The following is a 13,586-nucleotide window of genomic DNA, read 5'->3' on the forward strand; positions in this document are numbered from 1 at the left end:
CATATTTCACCCATGATGTTCTTTTTGCTATCCGTCTTTCCCTTCTAGCCTCACTGCGCTTTTGTTTAAAAAACAATAAATTTTCGAAAGTTGGGTACCTGTTTAGCCGAGACCATGCACAGCTTTGTTACCTACGGGCTTTATCACACGCATCATTCCACCACGGTTTTGGTCTACGTGGAAGCTTCCCTTGTGAGAGTGGTATGGAGTTTTCAGCTGCATCTAAAATTTGTTTGGTTATCACATCACATAAGTCGTCAATATTGAGTGCGATGACATCATCAATCCTTATTTCGGAGCTTTCCAAAAAAAGAGACCAGTCTGCTTTACCCAGCTTCCATCTCTGTCTTCGTGCTGGCATTGTTGGAGGCGCGTCGATCGGCTTGAGTATAATAGGGTAGTGGTCGCTGCCACGTGGGTTTTCCCGCACGTCCCAAGTAAAAAACCCGGCAAGTGACGGCGTGCCACAGGAGAGGTCAATGCTTGAAGTAGATTGTGATTGAGCAATAAAATATGTTGGCTTTCCATCATTAAAAAGGTACAAATTGCAGTTGTCTAAAAATTCTTCTACCATTTTGCCCCTTGCGTCAGTGTGGCTACTGCCCCAGATGTTATTATGAGCATTAAAATCACCCAATAAAAGGAAAGGTTCTGGAAGTTCGTCCACGAGATTTTCTAGTTCTTTTCTTGTGATATTCTTACCTGGTGGTAAGTACAGGGAGCATACTGTTATTGTTTTTTCTATCTGAACCTTTACTGCAACAGCTTCTAGGTTGGTGTTAAGCTTCACTTCACGTACTGGGACTCCTTGAGCAACCACTATAGCGACTCCTCCGGATGCGACTGAAGACTGTTCCCTATCTTTTCGAAAGATGCCATATCGACGCAGAGGTTGTTTATGGCAACCTTTCAAATGAGTTTCTTGCAAACACATAAGAGAAGCCTCAGCGTCCTCGAAAAGATCGTAAATGTCATCTATATTAGTTCTTAAACCACGGCAGTTCCACTGCACAATAGTAGCCATATTTGATGATGTGGACTATCAAGTACTTCACGAAGAGATTCTATGTAAAAGGTCACAAAGATGACATACGTAAATGAGCAAGAAACTTGCTAAAATGCTTTTTTGGGGTCACGTGACCCAAAAAAAGCATTTTAGCAAGTTTCTTGCTAAAATGCTTGCTAAATGCTTGCTAAAATGCTAGCAAGTTTCTTGCTAAAATGGTCATTCCAGAGTCTACCCCCTTTGTGTTTTCCAGGGGGAATCCCCGACTTTTTGGTTTGCCTACCAGATGTAGGCTCTTTTGTTTGATTCGTGTCCGGCGGACACACTTCCATCATATCATCGCCCTTTGGGCGTTCATCGTTGATGGTGCTTGATGAAGGTGCCGACTTCTTGGAAAGAAAGCGCTCCTTCGGCACCAATGGTGAGACCTTCGTGGCCTCTACCGCGTGCTGACTGACGTCAGCCCCAGCAGAAGCCTCTGGGCCTCTTGGGAGAGGTTTGCTACGAGCGTCTGTATTTTCACTGGGTGGGGAGGGCCGGAGTGCTGACACTTTGTCCTGCAGCTCCACTTGTGTTCCAACTGACACCATCGGCGGCGCACGCCCTCTATGCACAGCCTGCGCGTAAGTACCTCTATCGGCAAACGCGACTCTCTTTTTGGCTTCAATGTATGATATGTTCTCCCGTACTTTCAATGCAATCACTTCTTTTTCTTTTTTCCACTCAGGACAAGATCTGGAAAACGCCGCGTGCTGACCCGCGCAGTTTGCACAGTACAGCTCGCTTGTGCACGTTTCATCACCATGGTCTGGTTGACCGCATTTAGCACAGGTTGCTCTTCCGCGACATGACTGGGATCCGTGGCCATATTTCTGACACCGAAAGCACCGGCGGGGATTGGGCAAATATGGTCTTATTCTAAGGTACAGGTAAGCGGCCTTAACGGCACTTGGAAGCGTTAAGGAGTTAAAGGTCAGCACAATGTGTTTGGTCGGAGTTTCAATGTTATTTTTCCTAAATTTAATTCGTCTTGCACATAGAACACCCTGATCTCTCAAGGCTTCTTCGATTTCCTCGTCTGTGCACTTTAGGAGTTCTGTATCTGAAATCACACCCTTCGCGTAGTTCAGTGTACGATGTGGTGAAACAGACACTCTGTTCTCACCGATCTTTTCAAGTTTCTTAATCTGCCTGCTATGCTCAGCCGTCATAACTTCGAGCAAGAGGTCTCCAGAATTCATTTTCTTTGCTTTGTAGGTATCACCAATACACTCGTTGAGTGCCTTGGCAATGAGGAAAGGGGACATGTCTTGAATTTTTTGTTCAGTTTCAGACGTGACGACAAAAAATTTTGTAAAGCTATCGCTAGGTTTACTGAAGTTCATTACTTCGGTCCGGTGCCTTTTCGGCCTCCGATCAGATTTTGCAGAAGAGGGGGTTCTATCCATGTAATTACATATACGTTCGGCAGCTAAGCTGGCCGCCCACCATGGAGCCCAACATGGGAGTGTTTTAAGAACCACTAGCCATACATAACTGCTATAACCATATAACCATGACCAAGGAAGGCCACGCCCACATGGTTAACCCTTGCCGCCTTGAAATTCGGAAGTGACAAGAAGTGATAAGAAGACAGGAAAGAAGAGACAGCGAGAGGGAAAGCAAAAGATTGAATAGAGGGACAGGAAAAGGCGACTGCCGATTTCCTCCAGGTGGGTCAGTCTGGAGGTGCCGTCTATGTGAAGCAGAGGCCCAAGAGGTGTGTTGCCTCCGCCGGGGGGCCTTAAAGGTCCAGACACCCAGCATCGGCTCAACCTCCAGGATCCCCCTTTCCCCAGACACGGCTAAGCCGCGCACGGCTACACGCGGGAGGATCCAACCCTCGTGTGCTCGGGTACGTGGTGTCGCAACACACCAAACGCCTGCTGACGCAGACGCCCCTGCGGGGGCGGGTTGAAGTCTCTGTTGTCCGCAGCGATGCCATTTTTCACCTTTGCCCGCACGAGCTCAACAAGATCAAATTCGCAGTGATACGGTGGGAGCTGAGTACAACGCAACTGGCCCTTTCAGTTGCATTGTCTACGATGTTGCTCAGAAAGCGTGGCTTTACAGATGCTACCAACTCAAGCAGCTGCTTTTTAACCATCCTTTCGCTGTAGGTGATGTTTTTGCTTTTGAGCCACTCCTGTATTTTTTTCCTTGTTTCAAGCTGTCATCGGTAATTTCTCTTTTCGCCGGGAATGGTAAGGTGCATTGTCCAAAACAATGACACTACCAGCAGGCAACTTCTGCAAAACGTCATTAAACCATCCCTCGAAGCGATTGTCGTCCATTTCTTCGTGGTAGTCGCCCGTTTTTTGGCCTCGGAATATATCTAAGCAGCCGTCGACGAAGCCATTCTCGCTGCCAATGTGCGTCACAATCAGGCGCTGGACTTTTCCAGAAGGTTGTTTCAGACTCGTCGACAGGCCATTTGCTCGAGCATATAGGCGTCCGCGCTTCAGCACCACGGTGTCTGTCCACATGATCGACCGAGTGTGTCCCGCCGCCACACATGTCTCGTCCAGGAAAAAGATCTTTCGGCCTTCCGCCCGGTAGCGCTCCACGTCGCGAAGGTAGCGATACCGCCATTCATCGATGTCATCCCGGTTGACAAGCAGCGAATCGCGGCTCCTCTTCTCGTGCTTGAATCCGATCTCGACAAGCAGACGACGTACAGTACACCACTTCAGTGATGGGAGATCCACACGCTTCGAGATGTCGTTAGTTATCTTCTCGACCGTGGGTATCTCGTTGCGGCGAAAGAAATCGTGCACACATGACCTCAGCGCGCACAACGTGACGCTGTCATACTTCGTGCTGCGTCTTTTCTCCGCATTTCGTGGGCGCTTTCGCGAGGGCGTCGACAGTTTGCCACCCGAAATATGCGATGCTTTGACCTCCCTCCTCACCTTGAACACTGTGCTTTCGCGGACACCGAGCATCTCGGCGACAAACTTGGTCGTGGCCTCCACGCTGTGTTCAGGCTCCCTGTTACGCCAATACGTGTAGCAGTGGATGATCATGTTGCGTGAATCAGGATGTGGCCACTCTTGTTCTTGTCCAGGTTCCTTGGTGGTGTGGGCATCGAGGCGACACAAGGCTCGTTCGGCAACAAAGGATCGCATTCCGATGTCACGTCGCTGGGCTCCATGTCGGAAAACTCGCACGGAATGCCTTGCGTCAACTGGCGAGATTGCAGGCTCGCAAAAAAAAAGAAAAAAAAACTGAGAAGGGAAATATTTTTGAAAACACAAAACCAAAAAATATAAATATTATGCAATTTAACACCAAGAGTATTTATTTAAAACGATGAATGAAGCATTTTTGTACCTTTCCTGCCTCGAGTATTCACGCCCCAGGTTTGTAATGGTTGCGATAAATGCATTGTTTTACATAAGTACTTGTTCATTAGCAACTGATTCATTTTAAGCTCGGAAAAGGAGTAGTAAACGTGCCGTGTACATGTAAACATGCGCAAAAGCCATGCAGAGCTGCTCTTTCTACTTTCGTCAGTTGCACAATGAAGCTAAGGAGCAGACGACGGGCAGCGTTGTGGAAGGCACGGGGTTATATTTCAGTCGCTGTCCGGCATATGCTGTAGCACGTGAGAGCTCTACTAAACCATTATCAAAATAGAAATGTCTTTATTTATGCCGAGAATTGCGCGTTTCAGAAGCACGATTTCTTGAGCGGGATTATTTTAGTCGCGGAGGCAATCGGCTGTCGCGCTTCGGTAATCTGCACTGAAACATGGTTGCAGTCAGAGGAAAAAATTGTGAATACAGCAAAATATGTCAATTACCCTTTCTAGTACCAATATCGCCCGGGCCCACCGAATCGGCACTGCAGAGTCTACGAAAACGTGGCCAATAATGGTGACATTTTCCAACTACAAAACAAAGTAAATGCTATTAAATGCTCAGTCTAAACTCAAAGATTCAGATGTTTCTATGTCTGAAGATTTTAGTCCATCTACAAGACATGCTAGAAAAAAACTGGTGAAATTTGCGAAGGCAACGGCGCCTAACACGCGCTTCAAACTGAGGCACGTAAGGTTATTCTTAAACAAGAAATGCTATACCTATTGTGCTGAAAGTGATAGCGTTTGTGAACAAACTAGCATGTATGCTACTACTTCACGTATTGATCCCAGTGCTGCAGGTGGTTCTGATGATTCGAGATAGCTGGCTGGGCGCCTCCGTCCGGGTGCGCAGCCGATCCCTGGAATTTCAGTGCTGTTCACAAATATGCGCAGTGTTGTTCGCGACGACCTCTCTTGTGCCGCCGATACCACATCGGCCGACATTATTGTCCTAACGGAAACGTGGCTCAATGATTCTGTTAGAAGCACGGAAATCCTCGCTACCCAGAAGCGGTGCTCCATATGTCGCTGTGATCGCGCAGTCGCACGTGGTGGCGGTGTTCTGGTCGCTGCCTCTGATCGTCTCGATAGCCTTAACATTGATATTCCTACGACGCTAGAGTTTTTATGTGTGCAGATCACGACTGAATATCAGAAGCTTCTATTATGTGCATGCTACCGTTCGCCCTCTACTGGGATTGGCTTTTGCAGCGACCTTCATGACGCACTGAGCGCTGTGTGTGCCAAATTTCCGAATATTCCTGTTTTTTTATTTGGTGATTTTAATTTCCCTAATATTACATGGTCTAGCACTTCGTATACCACTATCAGCTCTTCGACAGAATCGTCTAATTTTGTAAGTCTTTGTTCCGACTTTTGTTTAACTCAAGTAATAACGCAGCCTACGAGGGTCACATCTTCAACATCCAATGTATTAGACTTGTTGCTAACAACGACCCCTGATGCTGTTTCCAATATTACCTATTTATCAGGTATTATAAGCGATCATTCTTTATTACATGTCATGTTGAACTTCCCTGCTCGAACGTCGCATAACAATATAAAAGTAATATATGATTATGCTAAAGGAAATTGATAATAAATCAATAAAACGCTTGAAGACTTCCTTGACGAATTTCTGGCTAACTTCAACGAAAGATCCGTAAATACCAATTGGCAACTTTTCAGAAACAAGCTTTGTGAATTGGTCAACTTGCATATTCCTCGAAAAAAGCTTTTAACTAACTGCCACTATCCATGGTACAACCGCTCATTAAAACGTCTGGCAAACAAAAAAAGAGAGGCTTTTCCGCAAAGCTAAGTCTTCTGGAAAGCGCGAGCACTGGTCAGCAATGAAAAAAACTGTTACCAGCTACAAGAAGTCTTTGAAGGAATCGAAGCACTACTACTTCAATGTGACATTGCCAACGTTTTTAACAAGCAATCCAAAAAAAATTTAGAGTAGTGTCAATAAACGAGAGCAGTCATCTATATCTCTCGTTGACCCCCAGTCAAACCCTATTTCAAGCACTGATGTCGCTGAGATACTTAACGAGACCTTTAGTGCAGCTTTTTCAAGTACCGTAACCGACATTACTAATGTTAGAGACTATGCATGTAACATAAGCTTTCCAATGTACCCTGTAAGGTTTAGTTTTGACGGAATTATCAACATAATTAACAATTTGAAAATCTCATCTTCTTTCGGGCCTGATAACATTAACACCACAATTCTGAAAAATACTAAAGTGTACTCCGCAATTTTTTTACTAAAGATATGTGAGCAATCGCTTGAAACAGGAGATATACCGAACGAATGGAAAGTGGCTAAAGTGATTCCACTCCATAAATCTGGCAACAGGCATTCACCCTTCGATTATCGTCCCATATCATTAACTTCCATTTCATGTAAAATCATGGAGCATATAATCTTTTCTCAGTTATCTGGTTTTCTTGAATCATTTTCGTTTTTAACGCCTACACAACATGGTTTCAGGAAGCAGTTTTCCTGTGAAACACAGTTATTATCCTTCAGCAACAAGATTTATTCCATTCTTGATGAAGGTTCAGAGGTCTTCTTAGATTTTTGTAGGGCTTTCGATAAAGTATCCCATAGTCTGCTGTTGTATAAGCTTGCTCATCTTCATATCTACCCGAATGTTCTAGCATGGATTCGTTGTTTTTTATCTAATCACTCGCAGTTTGTCCCCGTTAATGGTCTTCAATAATCTTCAATGCCGGTTAGGTCTGGGGTACCACAAGGATCGGTACTCGGACCCTTGTTATTCCTTGTGTACATTAATGCTCTGCCTAACAATATAAAATCTTCTATCAAACTCTTTGCAGATGATTGCATACTATACCCATTAGTATAGTGTATGGGTGACTTTAATGCCAAGGTAGGCAAAAAGGAGGCTGGAGACAAGGCAGTGGGGGAATATGGCATAGGCACTAGGAATATCAGGGGGGAGTTATTGGTAGAGTTTGCGGAACAGAATAATATGAGGATAATGAATACGTTCTTCCGCAAACGGGATAGCCGAAAGTGGACGTGGAGGGGCCCGAACGGTGAGACTAGAAATGAAATAGACTTCATACTCTGCGCTAACCCTGGCATCATAAAAGATGTGGACGTGCTCGGCAAGGTGCGCTGCAGTGACCACAGGATGGTAAGAACTCGAATTAGCCTAGACCTGAGAAGGGAACGGAAGAAACTGGTACATAAGAAGCCGATCAATGAGTTAGCGGTAAGAGGGAAAATAGAGCAATTCCAGATCAAGCTACAGAACAGGTATTCGGCTTTAACTCAGGAAGAGGACCTTAATGTTGAAGCAATGAACGACAATATTGTGGACATCATTAAGGAGTGTGCAATGGAAGTCGGTGGTAACGCCGTTAGGCAGGATACCAGTAAACTATCGCAGGAGACGAAAGATCTGATCAAGAAACGCCAATGTATGAAAGCCTCTAACCCTACAGCTAGAATAGAACTGGCAGAACTTTCGAAGTTAATCAACAAGCGTAAGACAGCTGACATAAGGAAGTATAATATGGATAGAATTGAACATGCTCTCAGGAACGGAGGAAGCCTAAAAACAGTGAAGAAGAAACTAGGAATTGGCAAGAATCAGATGTATGCGTTAAGAGACAAAGCCGGCAATATCATTACTAATATGGATGAGATAGGACAAGTGGCTGAGGAGTTCTATAGAGATTTGTACAGTACCAGTGCCACCCACGACGATAATGGAAGAGAAAGTAGTCTAGAGGAATTCGAAATCCCACAAATAACGCCGGAAGAAGTAAAGAAAGCCTTGGGAGATATGCAAAGGGGGAAGGCAGCTGGGGAGGATCAGGTAACAGCAGATTTGTTGAAGGATGGTGGGCAGATTGTTCTAGAAAAACTGGCCACCCTTTATACGCAATGCTTCAAGACCTCGGGCATACTGGAATCTTGGAAGAACGCTAATATAATCCTAATCCATAAAGGAGACGCCAATGACTTGAAAAATTATAGACCAATCAGCTTACTGTCCGTTGCCTACAAACTATTCACTAAGGTAATCGCAAATAGAATCAGGAACACCTTAGACTTCTGTCAAGCAAAGGACCAGGCAGGATTCCGTAAAGGCTACTCAACAATAGATCATATTCACACTATCAATCAGGTGATAGAGAAATGTGCGGAATATAACCAACCCTTATATATAGCTTTCATTGATTACGAAAAAGCATTTGATTCTGTCGAAATCCCAGCAGTCATGGAGGCATTACGGAATCAGGGTGTAGACGAGCCATATGTAAAAATACTGAAAAATATCTATAGCGGCTCCACAGCCACCATAGTCCTCCATAAAGAAAGCAACAAAATCCCAATAAAGAAAGGCGTCAGGCAGGGAGATACGATCTCTCCAATGCTATTCACAGCGTGTTTACAGGAGGTATTCAGAGACCTGGATTGGGAAGAAATGGGGATAAAAGTTAATGGAGAATACCTTAGTAACTTGCGATTCGCTGATGATATTGCCTTGCTTAGTAACTCAGGGGAACAACTGTAATGCATGCTCACTGACCTGGAGAGGCAAAGTAGAAGAGTCGGTCTAAAAATTAATCTGCAGAAAACTAAAGTAATGTTTAACAGTCTCGGAAGAGAACAGCAGTTTACAATAGGCGGCGAGGCACTGGAAGTCGTAAGGGAATACATCTACTTAGGGCAGGTAGTGACTGCGGATCCGGATCATGAGACAGAAATAATCAGAAGAATAAGAATGGGCTGGGGTGCGTTTGGCAGGCATTCTCAGATCATGAAGAGCAGGTTGCCATTATCCCTCAAGAGAAAAGTGTATAATAGCTGTGTCTTACCAGTACTCACCTACGGGGCAGAAACCTGGAGGCTCACGAAAAGAGTTCTACTCAAATTGAGGACGACGCAACGAGCTATGGAAAGAAGAATGATAGGTGTAACGTTAAGGGATAAGAAAAGAGCAGATTGGGTGAGGGAACAAACGCGAGTTAATGACATCTTAGTTGAAATCAAGAAAAACAAATGGGCATGGGCCGGACATGTAATGAGGAGGGAAGATAACCGATGGTCATTAAGGGTTACGGACTGGATTCCAAGGGAAGGGAAGCGTAGCAGGGGACGGCAGAAAGTTAGGTGGGCTGATGAGATTAAGAAGTTTGCAGGGGCGGCATGGCCACAATTAGTACATGACCGGGGTTGTTGGAGAAATATGGGAGAGGCCTTTGCCCTGCAGTGGGCGTAACCAGGCTGATGATGATGATGATGATGATGATGATGATGATGATGCATACTATACCGTGAAATTAAAAACTCTAATGATGTCCACTTATTGCAAGCAGATCTTAACTGCGTTACTGACTGGTGTACTAAATGGAAAATGGTCTTAAACACATCAAAATGCAAATTCATGCGCTTTTCACGTCCAGGCGTTTCGTCACCAGCCTCTTACAGCATCAACAATGTTTCGTTAGCCCCGGTTACCTCGTATAAATACCTCGGTGTACATCTGACATCAAATTTATCCTGGAATCAGCATATCACCTACATTACTGGAAACGCGAACCGCATGCTCGGTTACATAAAAAGAAACTTTTCTAATGCGCCCATTTCAGTCAAACTGCTTCTTTATAAAACCCTGGTTCGTTCAAAGCTTGAATACGCGTCGTCGATATGGGACCCTCAAGCTAAGTCACTTATATCTGTGTTGGAAGCTGTTCAGAACCGTGCCGCTCGTTTTATCCTCCACAACTATGACCGCACATCAAGTGTCACACTAATGGAAAACACTTTGTCACTACCATTACTTTCATTGCGCAGGAAAATTTCACGACTATGTCTTTTTTTTAAAGGTCTACAATCTGAATCCTGTTTTGAAAAACGCTTTGCTCCTTTCACCCGCCCGCCATCGCGCATTGACCATCCCCGCAAAGTGGGCGTTCCACTTTGTCACACTACCGCTCGCTTAACTTCTTTCATTCCAACTACGTCATCGGAGTGGAATCACTTGCCAGCAGATGTGGCACTCGCCGACGATTTCGAGCATTTTAAGAATAAGTTAAGTGTCTGCATTTCTTCATGGCATGCGTGCCTTTCGTTTCGTGGTCTCTCACGAACTCTGTGTTGCTGATTTCTAGTTTGCGTTGTTAGTTCTTGTTTTCTTTTCTCGTTTTTTTAGGTTTCCATGGATGTGCACAATTGCTAAAATTTGTAAAACTCAGTGCAGTGAGCTATGTAATGCTATGTATGCAATGCTATGCTATAATGCAATGATATGTAATACTGTGACCCATGAATGTATTTACATTTCTTGTTATCTGTGTTTTTGTATGTCTTGTTCCACTCAAGGCAGAAAGCTGGGCTCTAGTTGGTGTGTCATCATTATTCAAAAGACTAGCGCAAAATAGCAGGGACAAAGACAGAGAAGACGACAGGAGGAGCATTAAATGTTGTTGTTGAGCGCTGAATGTTGTTCCACTCCCCTCAATAATGCCCGCAGGGCCATGAGGGTATTTGAAATAAATAAATAAATAAATCTGTGCACACCATTTACTGTGTCGCATAGCCTTTCGTTTGAACGCCCCCAACCATTCTATAACGATTTTTATTCGGCGCTATATACTATTTGCAAAATAAATAAAAATAAATTTTGCAGCGACAACGCCTTCGTGTGTGTGTGGAGGGGGGGGGGGGTAGTCAACTGCAGCAGCACATGACAAATCAACGCAGGTTTTTTGGCTCCGACTCCCGCTTTGATGACAATCGACTAGCCCGACAAAAACGGACGCTTTCTTGACTCCTGCAACATTTTTATAGCGAAACAGATTAGGCAAGGTGGATGCGCTGCTTACGAAAACAAGCCGAGTGTGTTTGGCCAGCGCCAAGCCCTACGAGTTGCGCAGAGGCACCCTTCCACTGGAGAACGGCTGACTGTCATCAATGGACACAAACGTGCGCCTCACGAACCCTTCTCGAGGTCCGACGGGTGTGGAGCTCCAGCCATCAAACGAGCAGCGCGCAAACTTGGCAGCGCTCGTCGATGGCCCGGTCTGCGCCAACGCAGACAAAAGAGTCGAGCGGAAACAACGAGAATCAGTTCGCCTGGCCCGTCGACAATGGTCCTTCGAGAGATGCCGATAAGAAGAGCTGCATTGTGCGCTTATCAGTCTGCCTGTGACGTCATTCGCAGGCAAGCCGAGATTTCGCCCATACCGCAGACAGCGCTCGCGGAGGGGGCGCACCGCTGCTCGGCGTTCGTTGCGACCACGCGCGTAGCGTGCACGGCGTTTGACGACGCATATCTCAAGACCCGTGCGATCTTTAGTTCTGAGTGGACATGCCTTGCAATCTCACCGGTTACAATTCGCAAATTGCAATATGCTCCGTAAAGTAATTCATCAAGAAACTAATTAATTAATTGTGCCTAATTATTCAATGATGCATTATAATATATCATGCAACTAATGTTTGCAGCTTCGAGTAATTCAGACCAAGGACTACAACTATGCTACCTGCCACGGGCAATTTCTAAATATTCTGTACGGTCTAAAAAAGAAAAATTCCTATATAAACGCATAGTTCCTACGGAAGAGAGAGTGTCAATAATTGAACGCACAACAAGGGTATCACCGGATAGTTAAAACGAAACATTCGGTGTGGACTTAGCGGTAAATGCGAGATAACTGCGTTAAGCATTATGTCGCATCTCTTTGACATCCCTCACCCGTGATTTAAACCACGTTCACCACACTTCAAATTGTTGTTCAGGGGATCACTCGACACACGTCGTGCCTCTGCGCCTTCGAAGAGCGAAGTGCCACTGACGGTGGTCTGCAGCAGACTACCGTCGCTGCGAGTCATCATATATATATATATATATATATATATATATATATATATATATATATATATGGTAATTGACGCGGGGTCTTGTTTATCTTCTACGGGTGAGCGCTTTTCACACTGAGAGATCGTCCGACGCATTGGCGCACTCGACTATGAGGTCGTGCCAGATAGTCTTTCGCTACCACGGCAGCGCCCCCCCCCGCCCCCCCCCCCTCTCTCTCAGCAGCTGAAATAGTCCAAGTCGTGCTACTTAAGCCGTTCTACTAGCGCTAATGAACTTTGGGACTTCGCATAGCTGAACTTTGGACTTTTTGAGGGACTGTATTACCTTGGACTCTGTTTCTGTGTTGTTTTGTTACTTTTGTTTCATAAGTGCCCTTTTGCGTTTCGCTCACTTATGTTCGTGGCATCGGGACGATGCTTTTTGAGAGGGGGGCATTGACACGTGAACTTGTTTATCTTTTACTGGCGAGCGCTTTTCACCGTCTAACAAATGTTATCGCTCAGCGCGGGACGCGCCCACATGTATCGGAAGTTTCTCGAATGCTATCGATGGTTCTGTTGTCGCCAAGCCTTGTGTAATCCGACTTCATGTATGCGCGAGGCGAATGGTGTAGAGCTTTCTGGAAGACACGCGGGCACCAGCGATTGCTCTGGAACCTTCGATGTAAAGCCGACGCGCTTCATCCGCTGACGAGATTTTCGACGATCGCCGACTGGTGTTCGGCGCTATCGTTGCGCTTTGAGTGCAAGTTGCTTTTGTGGGCACAGGTTGGACCAGTAAAACGCAAGTTTCGCTATTCACAGTTTTGCTGCTTTCTTTACCGTCACTACCACGTGACAATATGACCCTATACAGCCAGCAGACAATGAAGCCAAGGCTTCATTTACATGGCTTTGTGTGGCAATGACTTTAAACGAGTCCTCAGTTTCCCTGAGGGGCTATACCGGCTCCTGTGGGCTTCCCTATATATATATATATATATATATATATATATATATATATATATATATATATATATATATATATATATATATATATATATATATATGTTACGGGACCAGCTTCGCGCTCTTGGCGTACTTTTTTTTTACACTCCCTGACGCGAACGCGTTGAAACGCTGCTGGAAACATACGTACTTGTCGATGGGTCGCGCATGGTCCTCCTGCCGCTGGACGAAACGCGCCGAGTCCAGCGGTGCCGGGGGGCGAACGCTGCAGCGCTCGTGCACACTCGAGTCGCGCACTCAGCACCGCCGCGCAGTGGCCGCTGCCATCGCGAACATCTTCGCGCCGTCTGATCGCGACG

General features: G+C 45.4%; 1 protein-coding gene across 9 annotated transcripts in view; it reads right to left on the minus strand.

Moving 5' to 3' along the window:
• The window catches only part of LOC135908623 (uncharacterized), a 269,964-nt gene extending 256,378 nt beyond the window's left edge, over positions 1–13,586 (minus strand). For all 9 annotated transcript variants that reach the window (XM_065440458.1, XM_065440452.1, XM_065440459.1 and 6 more), the window contains exon 1: positions 13,418–13,586. In XM_065440458.1, the coding sequence (XP_065296530.1) occupies positions 13,418–13,436 (19 nt within the window). In that variant the 5' untranslated portion in view covers positions 13,437–13,586. The remainder of the gene's footprint in view (positions 1–13,417) is intronic.

This window comes from Dermacentor albipictus, chromosome 4, assembly GCF_038994185.2.
Source record: "Dermacentor albipictus isolate Rhodes 1998 colony chromosome 4, USDA_Dalb.pri_finalv2, whole genome shotgun sequence".
In the NCBI taxonomy this organism is placed as follows: domain Eukaryota; kingdom Metazoa; phylum Arthropoda; class Arachnida; order Ixodida; family Ixodidae; genus Dermacentor; species Dermacentor albipictus.